The sequence below is a fragment of the Sebastes umbrosus genome, chromosome 13, assembly GCF_015220745.1.
Source record: "Sebastes umbrosus isolate fSebUmb1 chromosome 13, fSebUmb1.pri, whole genome shotgun sequence".
In the NCBI taxonomy this organism is placed as follows: domain Eukaryota; kingdom Metazoa; phylum Chordata; class Actinopteri; order Perciformes; family Sebastidae; genus Sebastes; species Sebastes umbrosus.
In genome coordinates, this window is record NC_051281.1 from 15,360,047 (window position 1) to 15,387,435 (window position 27,389).

Here is a 27,389-nt window from a genome sequence, read left to right on the forward strand (position 1 = left end):
CTGAAGTGGAGATTTCTGGCTCAGAGTGAGAAAAAACTCAGTTTAAGAAAACATACTTTAAAGATATGGATTGTAAAATTCCATACATTTTGAAGACACTACATGTGAATAGGGTAAAAAAAAATATTAATAAATAAAAAAAATTAATAGATATCACCATGAAACTTCCCCGTTGATTACTTACCTTAAGACAATTATTTTGTATATTACAAGTTCACTGAAATGTTATGTTTAAATAGGCAAATGAGGCATTGTCTAATGCTAATTTTTGTTGAATTTAGGAGAAATCTACAGACACAAATAGACAAAGTAGTAAAATACAATAGAGGACAAAATCATACCTGAGTTGAAGTATGAAATTCTTGCAACACTGATTTTGCTCATATACCCAAAATCAGTGTTGCAGTGTTTTTATTTTAGAGTGAGAAGAGACGGCTTAGAAATGTCTTTATTGTTTCTTGATTGTACTCTATTGTGCGTCGCTGGGCTTTTGAGTGTGCGGCATGGTATTCAGTAACACTGGTTTGAGCTCTCTCTCTCTCGAGGCAGAGCAGATGGCGATGAGGAGGCTGTTAGAGCTCAGTAGCTGTGGGGATGAGTGGCCGTGCCAGGACTGTGTTAAATGGGGCTTACCCACGTGCTGGGTCCACTGCGATGCCAACAGGACTGCCAGCACCGGTTGGAGAGCCGTTATTTGTGATTAGAGTTTTCCTGTACTGTACCTCCCCCCTCAACTTCAAGACCTGGCCGAGCACAAACACAAACAGGTGCAATTATTGTGTTGATACACTGCCCTTATTCACACTTATCTTCTGTTTTCCTATTACAAAGAAATATTAATCTTAGCTAAAGTTAAAGACAGTAATAATGAAAAAACAACAACAGGACTTAGTATTATTTGTCTTACCTCAATAGACTGTGTAGATGGGTTGGTGTAGTACAAGTTCTCTGTGATCCAGTCCAAGGCCAGGCCGACAGGGGAGCCAAGGATGGCAGCAGGGGCGAACTCTGTCCTGTTAGTCCCGTCTGACTTCACCCTGTGGATCTCACCCTGGTGGACAAAGGAAAGACAGGTTCATCTCAACCACTGCTAGATATGTCGAGTGAATCTTGTGTTGTGTATTCCCAGCATGTTTAAATTAGTTTTTATTGTGTATTTTTACCATCAACCCAATCTCAAAGTTGTCTTTAGAGGACAACTATGTTCTGAAGTGAACTGTGACATGACAGTAACATGACATTACCACAGGCAAATTTACAGAGTCCCCTGTGCAAAGAAAAACATCTGTAAAATGCTTTTTGTCCTTTTGCCATGAAATATTTTAATTAGCAAGGAGAGCTACTTTCTGAAGCGAGCCTGCTACCTCAGCACACAGCATTTAATATCTATTTATTTAACCTTGATTCAGTCCTCGCCATCGTGTTGGTGCTCCTTTTAACGTAGCTTCTATTGTGCATTGTGTTTTTATGTACATTTTTTAATGTGTCCTGTCTGGATGTGATATGTTGTGTTTTAATGTACCCTTTTTGATATAAAATTTTGCACATGCAAACCAAAGACAGATTTCTATCTGTAGACAATGACGTATTTTCTAACTCACCGGGTGCTCCACCCAGTAGATGGTCTGTTCGTTGTCATCAAAGTCAACATCGTAGCCGTTCTGAAGCCCAGCAATTGGGACCATAGCATTATTACTCTTTTCATCTGGGTTCAAGGAAATGCCATAGATGATGCTGTCTCTCACGACCACCAGGAAAGGATCCTCAACTACAAGTAAAAATTATAAAAGCAGTGATTAAAACAGTGACTAAGAATACATTTACAAACTCCTCCTACAGTAAAACAACAAACAAAAGCTACGTCATTGTGACTTCTAATTTGTGAACAAAATACTCCTACCCTAAAACTAGAATTTTCCTCAAGGCTGTGAATTACTTAGGACTTTAAAAGTTACGTAACAAAGTCTAAAACAGAGCTAGGAAACCATGTTTCCTGGATGTGGATTTAGCCCGTGGTAATCCAAATCTAAAAGTTGCTTTCAGTGTATGATACCTGGTGCAAAATAGCTAACAGGCCTTTATCTATAAAGAGGATTGACTGGTGAAAGTTGTTTCAACATTCTGATTTGCTTTGTCATCAGAGATTAGAATCAATGAATGGTTGTGGGGCATTTTCATTCTTGGATAATCGTTGGCCTCAGGGGCAGACTGTGTTCTGCTTGGCTTGAATGGGCTGAAACCTGAGATGAGTTAAGCTGTTGACCTGAAGGAGACTCCTTGGACTTTGAATTAAAGGTCCCTTGTCTCCTTAAGACCTTGAAAGACATGCTTGTATGATTCTTAATATTTCTGACTGGAAGAGCAGTTTACAAGAGAATCTAAATGGGAGACTGTTGACAAGGACCTGGATCGATCTATGATACGAATAGTGTTTCTTCTCTTACCAACATTGAGATAAAGCATGCAGCATTTCCACAATAACAGGGTTGCTTTTTTACAACTGTAACCTCAGCTAAGAGGAATACCTTATGAGTACAACAACTTATCAACTGCATCTGACCCGACTTCCTTTTTCATCAAACTGAGTGATGAGTGTTTTCCTCCATTTGGCAGGATGCATACCTCTGGTGCAGGTGATTTGGTCTGCTGCCAGTGTCCAGCCTGAGGGGCAGGCACACGAGTAGTACCTCGGTCCCACGGCGGAGAGCAGGCAGATGTGAGTGCAGGGACTCCTCAAGCAGTGGTTTACACCTAAAGCACACATGCACACAAAAACACACGTGCACAAAGAGTCAACAGTAATCTTCACAGGATCTCTAGGATCATTCTGAATTTACAAAAACAGTGGACCTGCTGCATATTGGCTTCATTATCAATATACAAGAAGAACCAAACCAATTCAGGAGACCAACATATCAGCTAATAGGGACGCAACAGAGATTTGTTGATGTGAAATATCTTTGCCATACCTGCCGGCTGCCTGGCTGGGTGCACTGCCACCAGACCCATGGGCTGAGGGAGGTTGAAAAGCATCACTGTCTGGTTCTCCCCGTGCCACTTATGGGCTCGCATCACACGGTTGATGTATCTGTCGGTCCAATACACAAAATCCTCAAAAATGGTAATTGCGTGGGGATGTTGCAGTACCTTTTCACAGAGAGTAGCAAAAGAAAAAAAAAGTGCGTCTTACACATGCTATTCGATAGGAAGTTGAATGTGTTTGCTTTTAGATTATCAACATAGATCAGATCTCTACAGATAATTCCTTCTCACACACTCACCAGGTCACTGGCCAGCACTTGCTTCCTGTTGTTGCCGTTATAGTCGCAGTAGTCGATGAAATCCAAGTAGGCATCAGCAAAGTACAACAGATTGTTTGGATAGTCTATGGTTAGACCATTGGGCCAGTACAGCTTGTTGCTTATGATAACAGTCCTCAGTTTCCCGTCCATGCTGGCCTTCTCAATGCGGGGGTTCCTCCCCCAGTCGGTCCAGAACATCAGGTGAGCGCTGCAAAACAAATGTCTTTTAACGCCAACTGCGTTGATAATGACAAGCAGACCATAACATGTACTAAAGACACACAGATTTAAAACAAACTTGTTTCTTAAGTATGTCACTGACCTGTCCCTTGGGTCCAGCACCAGGGCTCGGGGGTTGGTGACATTTTCACTGACTAATACGGTTCGGTGGGTGCCATCCAGTTTAGACACTTCAATAGTCTCCAAGACGTAGTCGGTCCAGTATAGGTTCCTGCCCACCCAGTCCACAGCAAGGCTCTCTGTTACAGTCACTCCACTGTCAAATATCTGTCCACAAGATACTCATTCTTAGTTAAATATGTTAACTTTATTAAAAAATTAAACTAAAGCTGGGAATAAACACAAACTATTTTAGAGCAATATGTCTGTGGTGACAAGAAGGAACAACTCACCACAGTTCTGTCACTGCCATTTTTGTTAGCACTCCAGATTCTGTCCTGGCTCGTGTCGGACCAGTACACGCGGTCGGCAACCGAGTCGAAATCTAGGGCCACAATGTTGCGTCCGTCTCGAACTAGTGAGCGCACCACATTGGGCTGAGCGGTTATGTCATCCTGCACAATCTGATTTCGACTGGCCACTAACAGGAACGCCTGACGAGAATCTGCAAACAGACATCAAATCTCTGTTACCTATTTTTCATGTCCATTCTCATGCTAATAAGAGCACTTATCAGCTTTTGCATGTCAGCCACAACTATACGACAGGCCTGTTAACTAGACCCGACTCAAATGGCGATCCTCGGGGAATGCACTTTTGTCCCAAATAATGACCTTTTGTATTGCAAAGTCTTTCAGCAGGTTATCTGTGTGGAAGAGGAGCTCATGTCAGGCACGCTCCCCATAAACAGCCCTTTGTTGGTGATTATTATCTAATTACACCAGTGATGGCCAGTGAGTGACATATATGTTATTTGTCTTATCTAAAGAAATCAGAGCAGCAAGGAGAGACATGGGAGAAGAAAGACGGTGTGTGTCAGTCTCGCAGTCTGGCGGCCGAGTTCCCCCTTAATAACAGCCCATTCCTGCCCAACATGCGGCACTGTGGAGAAAGCTCTTAACAACCATGTCACTGTAGGACTGATAACTGGCCTATTTCCTATTCTACTGCATTATGAAATTATAGTTTGTTATTTACAACTACCAGGGGAGCAATACGTTCCATGCACAGAAGGTTTAAGTCACATCCCTCCTCACCTGAGGCCTTGCAGGTCCGCTGGTCCGCTTCGAGAGTGTAACCATCCTGGCAGTGGCAGCGGAAAAAGCCTCTCTCATTAAAGCAGTGCTGGCTACAAAGTCCAGGGGGATTACACTCATCTACATCCTCACAGGTTTTGGAGTCGTTACTCAGTTGATAGCCCACAGGGCACGTGCACTGGGCACCAAACGGCCCTTGAATACAACCATGGGTGCATCCGGCGTTGTTGTCAGAACAGCTCTCCTGATCTGAGTTGAAAACAGAGAAAACACTATTTAGAACCCAAAAATGGAAATTGACAGAGGTGGGACCAAGTCATTGGTTTGCAAGTCACATGTAAGTCTTAAGTCTTTGCACTCAATTCCCAAGTCAAGACTGACAAGTCCCAAGTCAAGTTCCTGGTCCTGAACTTTGAGTTTCAAGCCCTAAACAAGTCATAATGCGCTCTTCACCAAATGTAATGCCATTTTAACAACTGAGTAACTGACACCAACTCGCGCTCAGTATCGTAACATTAGTTCTTCATGGTTTTCTCCTGCAACTTGATTGGATGCTGTCGGATCGGTTCAAACACAGTGGATCTGAGGAATTTAGTGTAAGATAATCAAATGCAAGTCCCAATAATATTCACCAAAAACAAAAATACACCACTTTTCGGGGATTCAGCAATAAACAACAAAAGATAGAAATTAATTTGACAAGTTTGTTCACTTAATTTTTTTCCCCCATGAGTAAATCCTCTTCCCAAACAAATCAATAAAGGGTCTCTCAAAAAGTAAATAATAAACCCAACATCTCCAACATTGTTGAGTTACCTCTGGTACCGGGCATCTTCTTCGTGGCACACTTTTTAAATAACATAGGGTACTTTTTAATCTTTGGGTTTGGTGTTAAAGTCCAAGTCAAGTCTTTTTTTATTTTGTCAAGTCGAGTCTAAAGTCATCAAATTTGTGACTCGGGTCTGACTCGTGTCCAAGTCATGTGACTCGAGTCCACACCTCTGGAAATTAAACCAAGTAAATGATAACTCATACAACATAAAAACAAAATCTACCAAGTTATGCAATTGTTGTGCATGTTCCAATGATAATTAATGAACAACAAAGCACTACCTACTTCAGTAAGTGTCTTTAGAAGTGCTACTCTGAGCCAGAACTATTTTTATGCATATCTGTGGAAAATTATTGTTATATTTACCACACACTCTACTTACAACAATTCTTTTTTTGATTATGTTTTTGAAACAAATCTACGAATATTAAAATAGTTAATAAAGATACTGTGTTTGTTGAAAATTAATCAAAACTACTTGCAGCATTTCTACCAATGATTGAGAGTTTGTTCCTACCTGGCAAAGGCTCGTCTGAAAGTAGTGAGAAAGGCAAGAAAGGAAGATCACAGATAATTTTCAGGTTAATACAGGTCAAATCACACACATGCATGATTTTAACAACAACAATCTCAACAGACAAACAGATAACAGTAAACACAAAATTTCTGTGGGATGAAGCCCTTATTTATAGAATACTAGAAGAAAATGTCAAGTTAATCTAAATCAACGGAGTGTTTGATCCTGTTTGTCGTGTCATGTGAAAATTGAATTGAATTTGAGGAAGCCGGAAAACTTAATAAAACTGTCTGTCAAAGAAAGCAGACTTACTGCAGAGAGGAGACTCGTCAGCGCCGTTTGGGCAGTCGGGAGTGTTGTCACACACTGTGGTGAGGTTGATGCACAAACTGTGGCCTGGGCACTGCCACTGCCAGCTCGGACATTGGAAAGGCGGCGTCGGGCAGTCTCTTTCGTCGCTCATGTCTCTGCAGTCGTTGTCCCCATCACAGAGCCAGCTGCGCAACACACAGTTTCCGTTGTCGCAGCGGAAGAGTGTGGAGGGGCAGGTGCGAGGTGGGCAGGCGTGGTGTTCGTCGCTGCCATCCTCGCAGTCCGGATGACCGTCACATTCCCAGGTGGACGGTACACAGCTGCCGTCTGACTGACACTGGAACTCACTCTCATGGTGGCACATTCCTGGAGGCCTAGTAGCTACAGAGGTACATTAGGGAAACACCACAAATTTTAATATATTAGCAACTTTGTACATAATTATGCATGACCAGTGACCAAAAGCTCTAATTAAATACTTACGACAGCCTTGTTCATCTGAGCGATCGCTGCAATCAAAGACTCCATCACATCGGTAGTAGGAGTTGATACACTGGTGACCGCTGGAGCACTTGAACTCATTCACAGTGCAGTTGTAGACTGAAAAACCCAGTTGAGTATGTTAAACCTGACATTCAATATTTCTGCAGTTTTGTATGCATGCTGAGCTCAACTGTTGTGCAACTTAAGTAATGAGATCAATAAACTAAGAGGCTTAGCAAATGCTTGTTGAAATTTACAGAGCATTCAATTGACCTCTACAGCTTCTTGAGCATGTTTATCTGGTACTTACAGTTGCTGAATGAATGCATGAATGACTGAACAAATCAATAAATTCTTTACGGGGAAATGGCTGATAAAGCTCCAATTCACAATATCTCAAAGCAAGAAGCTGGGCTGACGCAAGTTTACAATTTATCAGTTTGTAGGAATGTCAACATGGTCATGAGACCTGGTGCAAATAGATCTGATCTGAATAGTTTCATCAGTTTTATAAATGCCAGCCAAATGAAATTAGATTTTATCACGCACTTGTAAAAAGACTTGATTTGTTATAAGTGAGCGCCAGATGAGACCAGCGATTATGAGCGTGTCCAGGGAAAACTGTAATCCAGAGAGATACTCACTGCATCCCTGCTCGTCCGCCCCGTCCACACAGTCCCTGTCCCCATCACAGACATAGTTGGGGTCTATGCAACGATGGTCTGGACATTGAAACTGTCCTGGATGGCACGTGCTGCTCAGATCTGTCAACACGAATTGTCAGACAACAATATGAGTCTACAGGCTAATCTGCTACCCTTTCTTGGTCAACACATACAAGTTTAAAATCATTTTAACTTATTAGAGGAACAGAAGTAGCTGATTAATGGTAACTGTGTACCATTGGGTCCACAGCAGATTCGGTGTAAATAAATTGTTTTTTGAGTAACCCTTTTTCATATTTGGGACAAAGGTGGGGCATTCAACATTATCCTGGATAAACTTAAAGGTATTTAAAAAATAATACTAGTAAAAGTGAGTTATCTCCAGTAGCCTATTGACCAGCTTTCATCTCTATGTTTTTTATAATCTGTGCATTATATTAACTTCAAGGCATTTCAAACTCATTTCAAAGACATTAAATGTATGTTTTTACACCTATAAATGTTTTTTAATTGTTTTTTATTGTGTGAACAGGTTGTAACCTAACCTAAAAAATTAGACCTTCCACGACTTTCTGGGTTCTACGTAAAATTCCCCAAAATTACTCTATCTCTGAACTATGTCTTCAATCAAATCACACACTTAGGCTATTCTATGTGATCTTCCTTTTCACTTCCATTCACTGAGCCTCCCTTGAAACTGTTTGGAGCCCCCCTGGAGAGGCCCGCCTCACACTTTGAGAAACTCGAATCTAAAGGGATACTCACGGCAGTCAACTTCATCTGAACTGTCCCCGCAGTCGTTGTCAGTGTCACAGCGCCAGGTGTGTGGGATGCAGCGGTGGTTGCTGCAGGTGAACTGATTGGCGGGGCACGTTCCAGGCACCTGCGTAGGACAGTTGTACTCGTCGCTGTTATCAAAACAGTCATTGTGCCCATCACAGCGCCATCCTGCAGGCACGCAGTGCTTATTGGCACAGGTGAACGCAGAGGGAGAGCAAGTGGTGTCTGAAAAAAGAAATGATGATCTTGATTAAAATATTATATTATTGAATAAAAAAAAAAGGGGGCAAGAAATAGTTTTTTACTCTGGTCAGGTCGGGCCAGTGTAATAGACTAGATTCACAAAAAAAGCATTACTGTTAATTCCACAGTTGACTTCGTCACTGTTGTCATGGCAGTCGTCAACACCATCGCATCTGTAGCTGTTTGGGACACATTTGCCGTTGCCACAGGAGAAGGAGTTGGCTCCGCACTGCAGTGTGGGGGGCTCATTGGAGGGGTCCTCCACACACGTCTGCTGGTTGGGCAGCAGCTTCATGCCGTACGGACAGCCACACACCCTCTGTGAGTCCGGGGCTGGGAAGCAGAAGTGGCTGCAGTCTCCGTTAGGATTCGTCTGCCTGTTGCAGAGGTTGGAGCCTGAGAAGGAGAGCGGAGTGATGACTGACAAGTGTGAGCCTCAGCTACGCATGCAGAGTGAGAAGAGTGGTGAATAAAGCTACTAACCAATCTGAGAGTTGGAGTTGAAAGACTTGACATGCATGATGTGGCTGATTCCTCTTCGGATAATGACCATCTCCCCACCGTCGGTCTTGCGCACACGTACAATGCCACCCAGGCGCCAGTCAGTGAAATATGCGTAGCCTTTGAGGGACAGGGGCAACCGAGCAAAACCTCTGTTAGTTTATCTTTCATCACCTCCTGGTAACAGTAATTGCTCTTCTGACATGACCATCATTAAAGCAAGAATGGCAAACCGCAGTTCAATTAACTCCCTCTTTATTTAGATGAAATACATGATCCTGTACTGGGACTTTATGGGCAACTTGTTGTTCATGTCAGGACTTATTACCTTCAAAGATGGTGAGACCAAACGGGTGGGACATCTGGGTTATGCGGTCTAAAGAAATCCTGTTTCGTCCATCAAAATTGCTGTGTTCAATTTTGTCAAAGAAGGCATCCACCCAATACAGACGCATTGAGCTGGGTGGAGATCAGAGCAGAGAGCGAGAGTTTAAAACAAGTCAGGAGAATGATCAGAAAAAACAGTGCTATAGCAACTATCATTTATGGGTAAAACAATACAAATTTAAATCAATCTTAAAGAGGACCTATTATCCTTTAGTGTGTTATACAGGTTTTTTGCTTGTAAAAGGTCTGCGAAGTTACAAAGCCCACAGTCCACGCCAAAGGGAGTTACTCTTCCCCACAGAATCACTGCTCCTGAAATGCCAGAAACGCCTTGCTTGAAGTCCTGCCTTATCTTCCGTAATGTGGTGATGTCACCAAGTAACACATTTGCATAATATCTGCCTAGCGGCTAGTTTGGTACGCCCTCAAACAAAGCTGGTTAGAGCGGAGCTAGAGCACAGTCTGTACAGTTTGGTTCAGTTGACCACAGCAGTGGGCCAGCTGACCAATCAGAGCAGACTGGGCAGGAGCTCAAACAGAGCGTTTCAGACAGAGGGTTAAAAGAGGTGCTGCAGCACAGCCGGTATGAGAAAAATAAAGTGTTTTTTGAACATTACAGCGTGTAAACATGTTCTAGTAGAAACCCAAAATACAAGTATGAACCTGAATATTAGCATAATAGGTCCTCTTTAAGTGCACTGAAGGTGAAATGGTGTATTGTGGGACTGTTCTTGTTTGACTCACCTCCAGTCAATAGCGAGGCCGTTTGGCCAGCCAAGAGTGGTGTTTACAATAGACAGGGCATGTGACCCGTCACCCCAAGCCCTCATAATCTTCGCTGGCCGGTACCAGTCAGTCCAAAAAATATACCTGTCCAAGTCAAATAAACAACAAGTGTCAAAGTCATATTTCATTCAAAAACTTGAATATTTTGGAACATCTGCTGTGTCTGGGTGACAAAACCTTATTTATTTAGATTTTATTTTGGATACTTCCACATTATAGAGCTTTTCTGTTTAAGCCAACTTCTTAGTGTTCGCTACAATACTGCCCTTCACGCTGAACTAATCTGAGCTGTTGGACACAGAGGCCTTATGACTTTGAGGCTGTTGGAAATAACAGCTTGTTCAAAATAGGGATTCCTTTTATCGGGTTGAGGACTTTTTTTGAATGAGTGAACACATCATAAGATTTGTTACCAGACATACATGGTTGGCATTGCAGAAACTTCTCTCTTCCTATGTGTAGTCTGAATCCCACTGAATCCCTTCTAACCTCAAAAGTGCTTTTTTTTAATAAGAAAGTATAAGAAAAATACCAAACTTTGCATAAAGGAACAACATCCACATTAATTCTCTGGTCTTATATTGATTTACCCAATGGGAGGATGCACCACGATGGCCCGAGGGTTGTTGAGGTTGCGTATGATGGCTCTCCTGGACTTATCAGCCAGCTTCATGACAGATATGCTTCTGTATCGCGGGTCGGTCCAGTAGAGGTTCTTTGAAATCCAATCGTAAGCCAGGTCCTCCACTCCATCCACTCTATTGGCTGCCAGCGCCTCCCTGCCTGTGCAGATCAAAGCAGTCAGACCACCGTTTAACACAGAGATGAAAGAGGAACACATTTAAATAAATAGGCTGTCAGCTTGCATTTTCCCCATGTGGACCGGACAGAGAAAACTAGAGCAGCTCCAAAAACAACATCACTGATCAGAGCAGTGGTGCTCGTGGGCATTAGGAACTACTTTCCACAGCTTAGGTGATAGTTTTGAAACTAAATATCAAAACTGCTTGGTAAAACATTCTTTATTAGTGTGTCCAACTCATTTTCAGGTCATTAGTTTAAGATGTACGTTGATTATATGATCCATTTTCCACTGTCCATACTCCTGTCCACTCCCTCCCCCATAGTACCAGTCGGCCCCATCAGGCACTCCCTTAACTCCCTGTATAAGCCTGGCTGAATCACATGGTAGAGCTCTCTGCAAGGGAAGAAATGATCCAATGATGTAAGCACAGAGAACACACTGGAAACATATTAGCTGCTGATAGTTTTTCATACTACACACATGTCTTTCCTTATGCTGTGAATTTGATCAGGATATTCTGAACAATTCAGCTAAAGCGACCAACAAGATGCTCACCAGTCCCATCCACTTTTTGTTTATAGATGATATCTTTGGCCGTGTCTGAGAAGAAGATGGCATCGTCTTCAGCGCTAAAATCCACCCCGACAAAGTAGGAAGGTGATCCAGTGACGGGCAGGATGATGTCTTCCTGAGAGGAGAGGTTAAAGGGGATCCCTCTCACGGCCAGTTGGCTGGAGAACAGCAGAAACTGTCTCACAGCTGAAGATAGGAAATCAGAAGACCATAATGAAACAAGATAGTCACTCATGCCAAAGATATTCAGCCTCACAAAAACATCATAGCACAAAAGAAAGAGTTAAGCTAGATGAAACCACCGCGGGATGCCATATAGGTCAGTTTCGGGTGATTACATCTTTAGGGTGTTAAGTCTAATTTTACACTTTAAAGGAAACATACTGAGAAACAAATCATTTCAGTTATAAGAAAAATGTTCTCTTACCAAAACATCGCTTGCCATCAGCATGTAGGTCGTAGCCCACGCGACATTTGCAGCGGTAACCCAGTCCTCCATTGTCACTCCTGTGACTCAGAACACAGATCTGCTCACATCCACCTCTGTCTACACTACAAGGGTTCGGCACTGGAGACAAAAACAAAAACAAAATCACAGTAACCGGCAAAGTTATATGAATTTAATGAGAAGCTACTTCAAAAATAAGTAAAAAATAATAATAGTAAAAGGCGTTTTTGCTTGTAATGAGCAAAAGAACTGCCAATGGAACAAGTGAACATTCACTTGGTAAAATTTCTTGAAATAAGATGTAATATTTAGTAGGGCTGTCGACTAACGCTCATTAGATTAGTTGATTTAATCGACAGATCTGTAAAACTGAGTTTCTCCACAAAGAATCAAACATAATCTTGTGTTTACCAGAAATAAGCTCATACATTTCTTGGAAATAAGTCATTCATCATGAAAAATAACTAATCAACTAAAGAAATCTTAGTCAACAAAGACCAAAACAACCGTTGAGTCGACTAATCGACAGAGAGGGAGCAGCCCTACAAATATGTGGAACTGAAACATAACAAGGTGCCCCAATTAGACACTGCTGTTTTGCTTATTTGGGATTGTTTTGAGTATTTGTATGATTCATAATCACTATAATAGAGTGAAATGGCTTCACAGGCCCGGAAATACTAACGAGAAAACACCTGCAACTTTCTGTTAAAAAATTATTAAATATGATTGAATATAAACAACATTTAATGCCCTTAAAATTGGACTTTTAGCTGTGGAGACTTGTGCCCTACTGCACTTTTTGTTGTTTGGCTAGTGAAAAGCTGATGATTCCCAATCATGTACATTAAAATATCACATCTCACAGTAAAACCAAATTACTTTCTACACAAAGAATCACACAAAAGCGCCACTTTAAATCTTGTGTTTACCGTTTCTTGGAAATAAATCATTTAGCGTGAAGAAGCATAAAAAAAAGACTAATCGAGATAAAAAGACATCTTAAAATTAGCTGGCAAAAATAATTTTGAGCTTTATTTCACTAGTATTAAGAAGTGTTATGTGTCATAATAAGCCTGTAATTCTTTTCACTTACGATATTCAAGATGCATTGTCTAAAAACAAGTCTCACTGAAATGTTACAGTACTTGTTCGGTGATTGTATCTTATATTAAGTGTTATGAGATATTTTGACGAGTAATTAGACAAATATATTTGGTAAGATTTCGCATTTTTGCAGTGAAACTTCCTTTAGAAATACTAGCAGTTTACATGGCAAATCTGTTTAAATTGACATTATACTGTGAGCTGCATCACTCTGAAGAAGGAAGGGACTTACCATATGGCTGTTTGAGCTGATGTATCACTGCTACTCCGTGTGGAGTCTGCGATGTGCTGTAAACAACTTCAGGACTAGTGTCAGTGAACTTGTTGGCTTTCATCACGGCCATCTTGGTCCAGTCCGTGAAATAGGCATTGTGCTCAAACAGACTGATGCCAAATGGGTGTGGGATCACAGCACCTCCATGGACCACTGTTTTTCTATTGAGAACATGATGAGAACATTGATTGACATGACATTAGAATACAAATGCATGGACCTTTCTACTTGTTTACCTCAAAGAATTGCTTTTATGTTGTTGTAAATTCACTAAAATGCTGTGTTATTTTTTAGGAAAAACACACATATTTACCTATGAAGGCCATCATACGTGGCAGTTTCAATGTAATCATAGCGACTGTCAACCCAGTAGATGCGCTGGGCTTCGATGTCTAGCGTGATACCAGCTGGCCAGCCCAGTTTACTCCCAATGATCCCATAGCGGTTGGTGCCGTCCATGAAGGCACGCTCCAGGCCTGGCTGTCCATTCACCGCCTCCCAATCTGAGAAGAACATATACCTGTGAAAGGAGGTTAAATGTTTAATCTGCCAGTTTTCTCTGGGGTGGGATCATTACATGAGGACGGCTATGTGCAGCTGGGATCACGGAAATAACATTACATGTATTCCCTGAAGAAAAAGGAGACTTTCCTCTAGTTAATTAAGTCTAGCATCTACAGCATCACATTATGTCTCCAGGTGGGTGGCTGTGCATTTCACCATAGAGCTGTACATTAATTTACGATAAGCAATATATCTGTAGCCACCTGGCTCTCCTCCCCCTTTGAACTATACTATTGGATTACAATGAGGGTCATCACTTACAGTGCTCCTCACTAATCCACCCAGGGCAATCTGCTAATCTCACACACACCCCCCATTATTCCACGCCAACAGAGCACGACAGATACTGTATGTGCGGTTTGGGAATGGCTGGATATATGAATGGACGGAGACTGGGAGATGTGCTTACCCGACAGTGGGGTCCACCGCCAGCCCTCTTGGGTTTCCGAGGTTTTCGGTGATGAGCGTGACCCGGTTACTTCCATCAAAGTCCACCATGTCAATCCTGTTGACGCTGGCCTCCACCACATACAGTTTATTGTTCACCCAATCCACCGCCAAGTTCTCGGGGTAGTCAACTGATACGTTTAAAACCACCTGCATATTGGAACCGTCCATATCCACAGAAAACACCTGTACACAAAAGACGCCATTGTTGTCAGGAAATTAGCTCGTAGGTGGTCAGTGCTTCAAGAAATCATGGGAAGATAAAAAAAGATAAGTTCACATTTTTCAAGTGTATCTTAATACAATACTCACGTAATCCCAAGGTACATTGAAAGTGTTATTGGTCAATGTAACTGTCCACTGGTTCATATTGGCCACAAAGTGAACCCTTCTTAAATTGATTTCAATGCAAGTGAGGGGAGACAAAATCCCCAGTCCTTGTTCTGAGTAAAAAATTACTTTGCTTTAGGCTTCAGCAGCCTGAGTCAGACAACTCAAGTGGACATCTTTCAAAAGCTTCAACAGACAGTGCTTCCTTGCTGAGGCACTGCAAAGGGACAGTAACACAACGAGGGAATTTTGCACTAAAAAGACTGCAACTTTGGAATACAGCCACTTCAATTGTCAGACTGCTGAAACCTCATACTAGGGGTATACTAGTGTTGCCAACTCTTTTCCAATTAAAGCAGCTAGCAGCACTAGCTACAAAAGTTCCTAAATCTAACGAGAAAGTCGCCAAGTCGGAAACACTGACAGCCCGTCCCTTCAGGCCTCCATCCAAAGCCACTCCCCCAAAATTATCATTACGAACATAAACATATCATCATTCGGGCCGAATGAAATGATTGGACGGACTTATTACAGTCCTGTGACAGCCACAGATACCTGATTTTTTTCTCTTTTTTTGTCAGAGAATTTGTTTTATTTATCGCTGACGGGATGTAAAGAGAACTTCAGTAAGTGATAATGTACAGCGAGTCGGTCATTGTTGTGAAATAAACCCCGGCTACGCGTCGGAGTGCCGCATCGCCCTGAAGGGATTTATTTCACAACAGTGACCCGCTAGCTGTACATTATCCCTCTTATTACACGGCTACTTACTTAAGAAATCAATAATTTGACACAAGAATGGTCCGCCCGAGTCCGACATCAGAACTGCGTCCATAGCAACGGTCTGTTATACATAGCAACGGTTTGTTATACATAGCAACGGTCTGTTATACATAGCAGCTGTCTGCTATAAAGAAATAACAGACCGTAAAATGCCGTGATTGACCAATCAGAATCGAGTATTCAACAATGCTGTGTAATAAACAAATATAACAATGCAGTGTTTGAACAGCACTACCAATCCTACCTTTAAATTGAAACTGCTTTAAGAGGGGATCATTTTATGGCCAGTATGAATAGGAGAAACAACTATAGCAAACAAAAACTATTTCACTGGACATATGGGCATGTGAGAATTGTTTTAAAATAGACTTGAAAGGACGTGAACCTATCCTTTAAGAAAGAGGATGATTTAAGAAAAGTATATGTCAGTCAACAGCTGTCACAGTCATGAATGTAAAACTAACAATGAGAAACACATTTTAGGAAGCAGAAAAAAGTGCAGAGAGAGATTATTTGTTTGCTTGTCTGATGATTCTGTCTTGTTACATTTCTGTGAAGCCTGTAAAGTGGTTTTCTGAACCTGCCACTCTACCGATACTATAATGTGGATGCCTTGGCACTCTGCAGCTGGTTAGGGGGTTACTGAAAGAAGATCCAGGCATCTAAAATGCAGGATTTTCAACTGACCTGTTTAAAGAGAAACTGAAGATGTGGAAATAGCCTGACAGTTTAACCTTTCTGGTTCCATTCACATGCCCTGTTTGTGCTTTGCCTACTTTTAATCTGACATGCTGCCATGGAGGCGGCTGATACACACAGATGCCCAGTCAGAGATGTGTCCTCGCCTTTCAGCCCAGTGGCTGCAGTTCAAACCATTAAGGAGCCAAAGCATAGGCTGAACAAAGACTTTTTAGCTGGCCAAAGAATGCTTATAGATGGACGGTGGCACTGAAAACAAATACAGCATGATTACTTCGAACAAGATCGAGTTACAAAAATTGCACCCTGGTATGTGAACATCATACCAGCCTATCGGACAGGTTTCAAGATTAGGCCATTTGGATTCCATTCCACATCTACTTCCCTTCATTATGACCCAGCCGCAAAGGAGCCAACAGCTATGCCATTATTATAGTATCAACATTGCTGATATTTTACAGGATAACTGGAAGAATTCCCTCCTGCAGGTCCAATCTAACGTAAGTATTTCCTCAAACAAGAAAGTGGTCTACTCCCGTAAACTCTTTTACCCTGGCGTAACAATATTTCAACATTGGATATGGAAATTTGATAAAAAAAAAACCTTATTCTGAATGGTATCAGTCCAGAAGATCCTATGGAGGTTATAATGGAAGTCAACTCCCACTGCAACCCCTCTGTTCTGTGAATGAACCAAAGTGCGCAGGCCGTTTCCATGGATGTCCCCTATTAGCAGGTCTCTGCCATTCGAAAATATCAAGGAAGGGACTCCAGCTGCAGTACAACAAGTTACAGGCAAAATACAACAAGTTACCAAACACAGCATAACAAAGTAATTTGAAAATGTCAGGTTAAAGTACTTTTAGCTCAACTAAAATAGTGGAAATTTACAGAATGAAGCACATTGATTCAGACCTATGACTCAGACTATTGAAGGTGGAGTACTTTCTAGCCACTATCATTACACACTCTTTTCACTAAAGCTAAAAGGCAGAGAGGTCAGCCTCTCAGTCAACTCTTCTATGTTCCACAAAGGCAAGAGACTAACTAAAACAACATTAGGTACGCAACAATGCACCAGAAAGCAGTGCAGACGCTCAGTAAAGCAGCCACAGTGGTTGGCAAACAGGAAAAGGGGCCAATGCTAATGGGCCTCATTTAGATTGATCATTCACACAAAATAAAATCTCAGCATACTGTATGTAAGAGAATCTGTTCAAAGGGAGAGGAAGTGACACTCACTTGAGACGTCGGCTCTGCAGTGTCTGTGCTGCTCCAGGACGTAGCCCTCTCGACAGCTGCAGCGATGGGAGCCTACGCGGTCCTCACACAGCTGGTCACACACGCCCCACATCGAGCAGTCGTCAAAGTCTTCAGCGTGAAATCAAAATCACAGCAGATGAGGATTAAACACTGACATGTTTTGTTTGAGTCAAATTGCACTTTTAACACATTTTAAAACAACATGAAGCTGTAATGAGGTGTGAATTAACAAAGCTTTCTTATCCTTCCCCCTCATTTCTCTTTAATTCAGCTATGAGTCCTGAAATATGATATCATCTCACATCAATCGCAGGCCCCTGGATTGAATCGTATTGAAATCATATCTTGGAAGACTTTGTGATATCAGCAAATATCGTATTGTTGTCCAAAGAATCGATATAGTATTGTATTGTGATAAAACTTGTGATATGTATGAAACATAATTAGTAGTGGGTCTGTATATCATTGTGTGAGGGACTGTTTTGTCATTCCTAATATGTGGAGTTTTGTGCGTATGGCCACGCTCAGTGCTCACTTTCTCACTATCTCTGCCAGCAGGGCTTCTAACACATGTTGTATGTTTTATTTATTATTTTTATTGTATATGTATTCATTTATTTTGAATTTTTATCATTCTTGTGATTATTACTTCCAGCATTCTCTCTCCTATTTTTACAGGTTGTGGGACGAGGTTGGCTGGGGTTATTGTAGTCTGTAATGCCCTGTAACTGCTGGAAAATTTGAATAAAAACATATATGTAAAAAAAGAAAAAAATATCAGCTACGAGTCCAAGCAAAAATAGCAGATTTCATGTACACTTCTAGATATTTCAAAACTGATTTGAGTAGGCTCTAGCCGAAATAAGAATCGAGAGTCAGTGTTTACATGCACCAATGTCTTATTTGGGTAATGCTTTTTCTGTGCACTTCTGGTACCCTGTGATTGAATGATGTCTTGGGCAGAAAACTCTAACTCCAACTGTTTAGGGCTGACCTCAACCAAAGAAACTCTTAAATTGTGTGTTTACCAGAGAGACTAAGAGAGGGCAACCCTAGTACTGTTCATCTCATTTACTGAGCCAAAGTAGATAGATAAGTAGACTTTCTATTACATGGAAAAGCATTGAACATCCCCATTTATTATAAGAAAGAATCTCAATCATAGGGCAAGGGTGATGTAAATTCATGGATGGATACATACCTATACATGAGCGACTATTGTTGCTGCTGACAATATATCCAGAGGGACAAGAACAGGTTCCTCCATCAGGGGAAGCATGACAACGATGTTCGCAGCTCAGAGAGGCACATCTCCAGATACCTGACCAATACAGAAACCAAATTCGTGAATTAATATACTTCAATTGTCATGTTCTGGCTGTGCCAGTCTTTGTTATTAGTTATGTTTATGTGATTTTGGTTTGTGTTTGGTTTCTTTTATATTCTCATTCCAGTTTCCTGTATTATTTTGTAATTCACTCCTCCTGTGTCTTGTCTGGTTTTACTTCCTGCCTTTGTTTGTTTTCCCCCACTTTGTTAATTGTCTGCCCCGCCCTGTTTCACCTGTGTGTAATCATGTCTTGTATTTAAGCCTGTGTGTTCCCCTCTGTCCTTGTCGGTTCGTTTGTCTCTCCAGCCCCGTCTACCTTGACCTCCGTGTTACCTGTTACCTCCTGCTCTGATCCTGGTGTTCCTGGTGTTTCCCTGGTTTGTGATTTTTGGTTTTGTTCTTTTGTACTTTGTTTCCCTGTACTTCGTTCCCCTCCTTGCCTTTTGTTGTTTGGATTTTTCAGCTCCCTGCCTTTTGTTGTTTGGATTTTTCCAGCTCTATTAAAGCTCGCTTTTATTTCAAACTTCCTGTTCGGCCTGTAACTGCATTTCGGTCCCCTTGTAAACTCCACACACGACATCAATAGCACTTCAGCTTCGTTGATATTAGAATTGTGATGGTACTAACTGCAGTTGCGCCCAGCAGTGGTGTTGGTTTCATCCTCTCCATCGGGACAGTGAGTTGTCCCGTCACACAGCTGATCCATGGGGATACACAGGCCAGAGGACTGACAGGGCCATTCTCCTGGGTAACACTCCCGCGGTACATTATCTGCAGACAAAACAAATTTTGTCTGTGCAGGCTTACACATAGTAAAGGGAAATCAGAAAACAGAGCAGCAGAGAGTTATCCTGATATTAGACTGTTGAGAATGAAAAGATATGAAGTGTGTGAGGTGTGTATGCAGCCTTATCTCCCCAGGAATGTGCTGCTGATCTTATGAAAATTGTGACCGGGACTTTATTGTCAGGGAAATTACTGTCACTTTAAATCGATGCAGGGGATTGGAGCTTTGAGGGGGTCACATGGGGGGCTCAGAGGGCTTCTGCAGCCCATCTTCTAAAAACACACACTCTTCACAGCCGTGTGGAGGAATTCTAAAGCCCTTTGGGGGGGCTGCGTGATCTTGTGCCACAAAGAGGCATTTGAATAACACACTTAACGGAGCACAGGCATAGCGTCTTGCTAGCCCGAACAAACCATGGAGACTGGAGATGAATCAGGTTCACGCAGCGCGCTTGAGTTGTTACACATTCTAGTGTTCTTTAACCAGCCAAGTGTCTTAAAGTTTCTGGTCCTTACAGCAAAAAGTTAACAAGACTTAAAACAACTGGTTGCATCCATACCACAGCCTTTTTCATCTGCGTTGTCCTCACAGTCATCCTCTCCATCACAAACCCAGACTTGGTGGATACAGCGGCCACTGGGGCAGGTGAAGTAGTTCCCTCTACATGTAGGATATGCTGCAGGTGAAGTGAAGATTATCAATACAGACACTAAGTACATCTATCTGGCTGAAGATAAGAGTAATAAGACAGTGTGGTTTCGACAGAGGCTACATACTGCAGTTTCGCTCATCACTTCGGTCTCCACAGTCATCGTCATGGTCACAGACGTAGCGTTGAGGAACACACTCCCCGTTATGACACGAGAACAGGCCTGTATTGCAGTGCTGTGCTAAAGAAAAGAAAAAATATCTATTTGGTGATGATGTCATGCTATGGATGATATTGTTATGTAGGTTGCACTTTGTGGAAAAGCTCAACAATGGCTTTCAATGTGTTTATCACTAAAATGAACTGGCTTCTTACTGCAATTTGCCTCATCAGAGCCATCACGGCAGTCAAGTATCTGGTCACATCTCTGGGTCCGGTTGTAGCAGGCCCCGTTAGCACACCTCAGCTGCGTGCACTCGGGGTAATCTGAAAGATTAAATCATCATCAGGGCAACGCTACTCATTCAAATCAGCCTGACAACTGTGTTCTCTTTAGCTTTTAAAAGGTGAAAAGCTCGGCGAATGGACGAAAATTTAACGCCAACACCATGACAACAGCAGTCGCCACGGCATTCTTTATGCAATTGTGAGATTACCACAGTGTGTAGTGCTGCGAGTCTACCATGTCGGCACAATAATAGCATAGCAGCTGAACTTCAGCTTGACTAATCCACCAAGGAATCTGCAATCAACCTCTGACAACAAGAAGCATATTGTGGCCCGTTCTGTCAGTCAGCGAGCCTCTTAATCTTAACAAATTGATTAAAATGCCACAGGAGCCTGAAATACAAAAAAAAGGGAAACCACCCCGGAGAAGACTTACGGCAGTCTCTCTCATCAGACCCATCTGAGCAGTCGGCCAGACGGTCACATCGGTATTCTCCTGGGATGCATGCCCCGTTGCCACAGCTGAACTGCCCACTGGTGCACGTCCTTCCAGCTGGGGACACATTGGAGAGCAGCACATAGAAAGGTTTAATTCACATAGTTCTTATATAAATGTTATCTCCTTGTACGGTAGATACATATTGTTCAAAATACAATTGGAATAATATATTTTCCACAAAACATTTATAAGCTCCCCTGAAGAATTGCTAATAATGTAAAATGTACTTACGGCAGTGATGCCTCTCATCTGAGCCGTCCTCACAGTCCTCTTCATCATCACACACCCACACATCAGGGATACACTCGCCGTCACTCAAACACTGGAAATGACTGCTGTCACATGTTACCTGAGCTGTGGGAACACACACAGAGCATTTCAGTATTTACAACTGTTGACTGTAATCCAGCGATGGAAAGCTACTATGTGCATTTGCTCAAGTACAGTACTTTAGGGCAATTTTGAGTTACTTGTACTTGCTACTATATACTTCTGCCCCACTAAATGTATTTGGAAAATATTGTACTTTTTATTCAACAGCCATTTAAAGCACTAAAGTTACTTTGCAGTTTAAGATTTTATATAAAAAACATAAAATTGTAAAATATGATGGATGGACTCTCATAGATTAACCTAGAGGAGTACTGTTACTTTTGATAGTTTAAGTATATTTTTCTGATGATACTTCTGTTTTTTAAAGGTCCAGTGTGTAGGATCTGGTGGTATCTAGCGTTGAGGTGAGGAGATTGCAACCAACTGAAGCCTCTCCCGTGTGCCAAGCTTGTTGGAGAGCTACAGTGGCCGCCGCGAAAACGCGAATGGCCCTCTCTAGAGCCATTTGTTGTAGGAGTAGTGTAGGTCATTCGGAGCAGAGCCAGTGCATAAAGTGTGTGTGTGTATGTGGGAAGTGAGTGGTGAAGTGAGAGAGAGAGCGGCGGTGTCAGGAGCAAGTAATGTTATCGACTCCAGCTCAAGCAGGAAAGGAGTTTGGTTTGTCCGTTCTGGGCTACTGTAGAAACATGGCGGAGCAACATGGCGGACTCCGCGGAAAGGGGACCTGCTTCATATGTAGATATGAAGGGCTCATTCGAAGCTAACGAAAAACATGACTCTTATTATCAGGTGATTATACACTAAAGAAAACATACTTATTAATAGTATATTCCATTTCTGCCAATAGATCCCCCTAATTGTAACACACTGGTCCTTTAAGTACAATTTTGAAAGAGGGACTTTAAAGGTACAGTGTATGGGATTTGGCGGCATCTCAAGTGGCATGGTTACAGATTGCAACCAACTGAGTACCCCTCCACTCACTCCTCCCTTTCCAAGACACACTGTTCCTTTGAGTAAAGGATCTAGGTATTTCTTCCACCACTGCTGTAATTCAGGTTGAAATGACACATCCAACAAGCATTATACTAAATATCCCAACCCTCTCAGGTACTCTGTTGGCCTCTGTTGTTGTTAGTGCAATATAATGAGTAACTCACGGCAGTCGTGTTCATCAGAGTCATCCACACAGTCTGATGTGCCGTCACAGTGCCAGTCACCTGGTATACATCGACCTGTCCCACAGCGAAACTGCCCCGACTCACATCCTAAACACAATCACCATTTTTCATCATTCAGTGCTTGATTTCAAGCTTTTTCTTACATGCTATCAGAATGTTTATCCACAGTTATCCATCAATGTTTTTGCCATTTTAATGTTGATTCATGTATTATTATTATTTGAGTTTTTATAATTATTTAATGATGTCCAAAACAAGTTACTCTGTCCATCCTGGGTCCTAGAGGCAAGGAGAAAAAACATGTTAAAAGATAATTAATAAATCCTTAAATACTCGATATTTAATTAAAAAAGCATGGTGTAAGAGGGAAGGGGTGCCTTCCACTGATGAAGCATGTTGTTAACAGCATTGACAAGCCTTGGAGACAAGCGTGCCAGCCATCCCCCCCCAAACGTTACACAATCTGCACCGCACTCATCCCGAGCCTCCGTTTGATGTTCTCACTGAGTGGCATCTGTAGAGATAAGGTAGCACCACTCTACCTTCCCTGACGTTTTCCAGGAGAGATTGATTCAGGCAGCATAGTTCAGTGGCAGAGCACTCCGTCAGACCCGTCCAAATAGGAATGTGCAATTCTGATTGTCTCTCTGACAGCCTGATTTATGGTGCATGCTGTTCCTGTCCGGTCTGAAATGTAATTGGAATAAATAGTGGTACTGGGTGGTACCGCAACCATTTCAACCCAAATTCTTCGTGAGGAGAGCTGTGAGGTGGTGATTGGTGGTGCTCGCTTGGGGTTGGTGGTCTATCTCTGCCCTGTCTTATGCAGCATTTTGGAAACATTCTTCATTCTTAATGAAATAGCTTCCTACACTTGCAAAATATTAGTTATCTAAAATCAAATCCTGCAGTACCCCATAGCTACAGCTCTACAATTCCACTATAATAGCTTATAGGGAATTATAGACACATGCTGTGACAAAAAAATGTGTGTTTATCTGAGCAAAAAATGTAATGTGTTAAAGGTAAACTACCAAAAATGCCTACAAACCTTATAAATGCTGTGTGAATAAGGAGTTGATTGTATTTCGAGTCAGAGGTTTATCATCTCCTTTATGTAATGCTCTCTTTTAAAGGTAGATCACTTCCACATCAGTTGCGGGGTCACTGCCTGTGCTACTGCACTAAAAGCCACGTACGCTCTTGTCTCAGATTAATTAGCCAACAAAACGCCCAACTGCTTTACGACCAAAAACCAGGAAAACAAGCTGTATATTTAACTCCTTCAGCAGCTATCCAGGAAGCAAAACCTTTTTTTCCTGCTCAGTTTACTAATGATAAAATTGCTCACAATCTGCTCAAAGGGAGCCTTTGTTGCAAGGAAGTGATCCCCGAGGTCTCAGCATCATCTATAGCATGGCAGCAGGGTGGCATACAGTATACGAACGGCTAAGAGATGCTGCTCTATTTATCAAAAATACAACATTTCTCTCGACAATGAAGGGCGGATTCATTCATATATTTATGTCTTGAATGTCCAGACAAAACTGTTGTCTGTAGAGGGCCACACAATTTTAAAAACAGAAATTAAATTGTGTTATCAAACTGAACAAATGTGTGAGAATAAAATAAAATTGTAAAACAAACGAATGAAATAACACTATTCAAAATCTGCTTTGGAAAAGAACAAAGATGTTTTACTACTGACATACGTTCAGACCTAGGTTGATAACCTAAAAACACATGTGCCAAAGAGAAACCAATCTGCTGGAGGCTTTCAAATGCCGCCAGTGTTTCCTGACAGCATTACTTCTGGGAAAGGTGACAGATACACTGAAGCTGAACCTTTCAACGGCACTATCTTGTGCGAGGGTTCTTCTTACAATCTGAAAAGAACGTCTTCTTTGTAACTTTTCCTTAATCCTTAAATTTATATGTCTTCATCGAGACAAAGTCGCAATTTCACTATTTCAATCAATATTACTGGAGGTAAAAGCCAGGGTAAATGTTGCAAAAGTGCTATTAAGAATGTTTAATCTGAGTTTGATGATCAGTGCTTTTTTGTTTGAGTGTTTTTGTGTAATTTAATGTTTTCCTTTCCCTTCCTTGTCTTTCCTAATTAGCAACTTAAACCCACAGCAGGAGAGAGCACCGCGCTATCCATACAGGAAGATAAGGACGCCCAACAAAGAAGAGCAGTAGAGGAATTTTCATTAGAATGAAGCCCCCCATACGCCTTAAACCCCACTGGGAAATCACAATGGCACAAAAGAGGTGCCAGCAGGGATGCAAACTCATAACTGGAAGTGTCACCCTAAAAAAGTACTCAGCAGAAAGGAGAGTACAGTGAGGCTTACTTCCTGCGACAACGTAAAACAAAAGTGGAACATAAGCTCCCCTCTCGTGGCCACCCATTAAGAAAACACCTGTCCACTACCACTGAAACATCTCTTTCTTGTCACGTGGGGCGCGTGAAAGCTTTCATCAATGCCGTCTTGTTTTGGCGCAGCCCTCTGCACTCACTGAATCACTGAATGCGTGTGGAGAAAAGTGGAGAAAACGGCTGCTGGCAGCATGAAACGCTGGACCCATCCATGCTGTCAGAGCGAAGTGCTGCTGCCTATTTCATATGGAAATCAATGCAGCAGAATGCAGTCAATTGCCAAACAAGTGACTTTGGCTCTTACTGCTACACACAAAACAGTGAAAAACCGAGGGGCTTTGGCAGCCAGAGTAAAAGGGAGGAATAAATAGAGTGTGGACTAAAGCCTTGGTGTGGTTAGAACTGAGGAATACTCAACATGATTTTTTGGTACGTGCCTTAACAAGAGCATGAGTGAAAAGAATCATAAATTAAGTTGTCACAATGCAATGAGACAGACAACTTATTTTTTTTCTCTGTACATTGAGTCACAGCTCACCAACGGTTTATTGGAGGCTAAACTCCATCATCAGCGTCTGTAACCTAGACTGAGGGAGCTGCAGGAAAAGAAAGGATTTGCTCTCAATTTGTGCCAACTGTGTTCCTGCTACTAACGCAGTGTAACTGTTGCACAAGGATTTAGGCTCCGGAGCCGGAAAGAAGCCGGCATGTGTGAGGTTTAACATGCATGTGCAGGCCAAGTTTAAAAGTTTAAACAGTTTTTACAATCATTAAAGACTCAAAACTATTAATAGGTGTGATCAGATCAAGGCAGTCAAGCCCCACACCTGACCACAATACTAGCAGACTACAATTACATTAACAAACATGTCTGTCTTCATTATTTTGTCTGATAGTCCTCTTGTGAAATAAAAAAGTTAATTTCTAACACCATTAAAGTTCTTACTGTGCACTTAATATGTTATTAAGATGTCACTGGCCAATGATTAACGGAGAAAACAACTCAATTTCGTGACAAAACCTGTCTGGAACAGCAAAAACAGCAGAGGATGGTTAACAAACCAGCACCGTGAAATCCCCTCAGACTGTCACATTAGGTCACATTAGCTATTAATGCCAGGGTAAGCATTCTGCAGCAGTATCAAGCCCAAGGGCTGCTGGGTAATGTGTTACAGAAGGTCATGGAAGACACAATTATCAAACTAAAGGATTTTTTGTGGAGGATCAAGCAGAGATTAGACAAAGTATCCTGAGCCCTCATGGTAAATAGAGCTGTGTATTGGCAAGAATCTGGCAATACGATACGTATCATGATACAGGGGTAACGATTCCATATATTGCGATATTGCGATACAGTAAGCAAGGCGATATATTGCGATTTTTAAAAAATTTAATTTTAGGAAAACTGTCATAGTATGAAGAACACACCACCATATGTATAAAATCTGAGTAAAAAATGACTTTCTTAATGCAATCAGAACAGTGGGATCTGCATTTGCATTTATCACAGTCCGTGTAAAAAACAACATCATAGCACTACTTTGAGAGGTTGCATACACTGAGAGGGCGCATATATTTGCAAATGAAATAAAGTATTGACTGAGTTAATCTCTGCATGTAAACTATTAAAAAAAAATTGATACAGGGTTTTTGAGAACCGATACAGTATCAAAAAACATAATCTGACGTTAGTTGATATTTTCTTACACTAATAGTAAAACTACATAAATAAAGTGACAGACCAAAAGACAGCCTTCAGGAAGCAGTTGATACTCTGTATAACATGGAATGGTTATTAAAAATTCAGGTCTATGAATTTTATTAAAACAATCTACATCACTGTCTATTAATCACAACAAATCCAAGCTAATGATCACCATGAACGTGACAAAGTCTACTGAGAGTCTGCCGTTTTTAGTCAAGTCATCCTTCTGTACACACTTCAGTTGTCATCAGTAAATGTCAGCTACCAGCTACTGTGGCTGCTGTAATTCAAAGGAAATGCCAAGTGAATTTTCTAAATGCTACAGTCTGTTGCGTTGTCTTTTTTGGCGTGGACAGTCCACCTTTTTCTGTTTTTGTGAGGAAATAGGTCCAGGATATTTTATAATAAATAAAAAGAAAGCTGCAGCCATGTATGCCCTTACTCTTGGTACAGTTTTTAGTTAACTTCAAACTGCTCCTTAGGTAGAAATGGCTCCATTCTGCAGCAGCTGCAGTGTAATTAGTTGCTTGATTCACAC

The 27,389-nt window shown here is 41.6% G+C and overlaps 1 protein-coding gene across 4 annotated transcripts in view; it reads right to left on the reverse strand.

The window, feature by feature from the left end:
• Positions 1–27,389, reverse strand: part of lrp2a (low density lipoprotein receptor-related protein 2a) — a 60,899-nt gene that overhangs the window by 31,997 nt on the left and 1,513 nt on the right. For 2 of the 4 annotated variants that reach the window (XM_037790239.1, XM_037790236.1), the window contains exons 2-35: positions 22,743–22,850; positions 21,481–21,603; positions 21,187–21,303; positions 20,679–20,789; positions 20,431–20,544; positions 20,214–20,330; positions 19,495–19,638; positions 18,739–18,858; positions 17,517–17,645; positions 16,879–17,048; positions 14,425–14,648; positions 13,765–13,971; positions 13,410–13,612; positions 12,050–12,190; positions 11,605–11,808; positions 10,835–11,027; positions 10,203–10,328; positions 9,400–9,530; positions 9,054–9,191; positions 8,685–8,966; positions 8,313–8,552; positions 7,527–7,646; positions 6,883–6,999; positions 6,400–6,780; positions 6,088–6,102; positions 4,739–4,987; positions 3,935–4,146; positions 3,625–3,809; positions 3,282–3,510; positions 2,970–3,147; positions 2,623–2,751; positions 1,602–1,768; positions 908–1,051; positions 634–743 (exon numbers count right to left, since the gene is read on the reverse strand). In XM_037790239.1, coding sequence (XP_037646167.1) covers positions 634–743; positions 908–1,051; positions 1,602–1,768; positions 2,623–2,751; positions 2,970–3,147; positions 3,282–3,510; positions 3,625–3,809; positions 3,935–4,146; positions 4,739–4,987; positions 6,088–6,102; positions 6,400–6,780; positions 6,883–6,999; positions 7,527–7,646; positions 8,313–8,552; positions 8,685–8,966; positions 9,054–9,191; positions 9,400–9,530; positions 10,203–10,328; positions 10,835–11,027; positions 11,605–11,808; positions 12,050–12,190; positions 13,410–13,612; positions 13,765–13,971; positions 14,425–14,648; positions 16,879–17,048; positions 17,517–17,645; positions 18,739–18,858; positions 19,495–19,638; positions 20,214–20,330; positions 20,431–20,544; positions 20,679–20,789; positions 21,187–21,303; positions 21,481–21,603; positions 22,743–22,850 — 5,578 coding nt within the window. The remainder of the gene's footprint in view (positions 1–633; positions 744–907; positions 1,052–1,601; positions 1,769–2,622; positions 2,752–2,969; positions 3,148–3,281; positions 3,511–3,624; positions 3,810–3,934; positions 4,147–4,738; positions 4,988–6,087; positions 6,103–6,399; positions 6,781–6,882; positions 7,000–7,526; positions 7,647–8,312; positions 8,553–8,684; positions 8,967–9,053; positions 9,192–9,399; positions 9,531–10,202; positions 10,329–10,834; positions 11,028–11,604; positions 11,809–12,049; positions 12,191–13,409; positions 13,613–13,764; positions 13,972–14,424; positions 14,649–16,878; positions 17,049–17,516; positions 17,646–18,738; positions 18,859–19,494; positions 19,639–20,213; positions 20,331–20,430; positions 20,545–20,678; positions 20,790–21,186; positions 21,304–21,480; positions 21,604–22,742; positions 22,851–27,389) is intronic. The other 2 variants (XM_037790240.1, XM_037790238.1) reach the window with 1 other exon arrangement.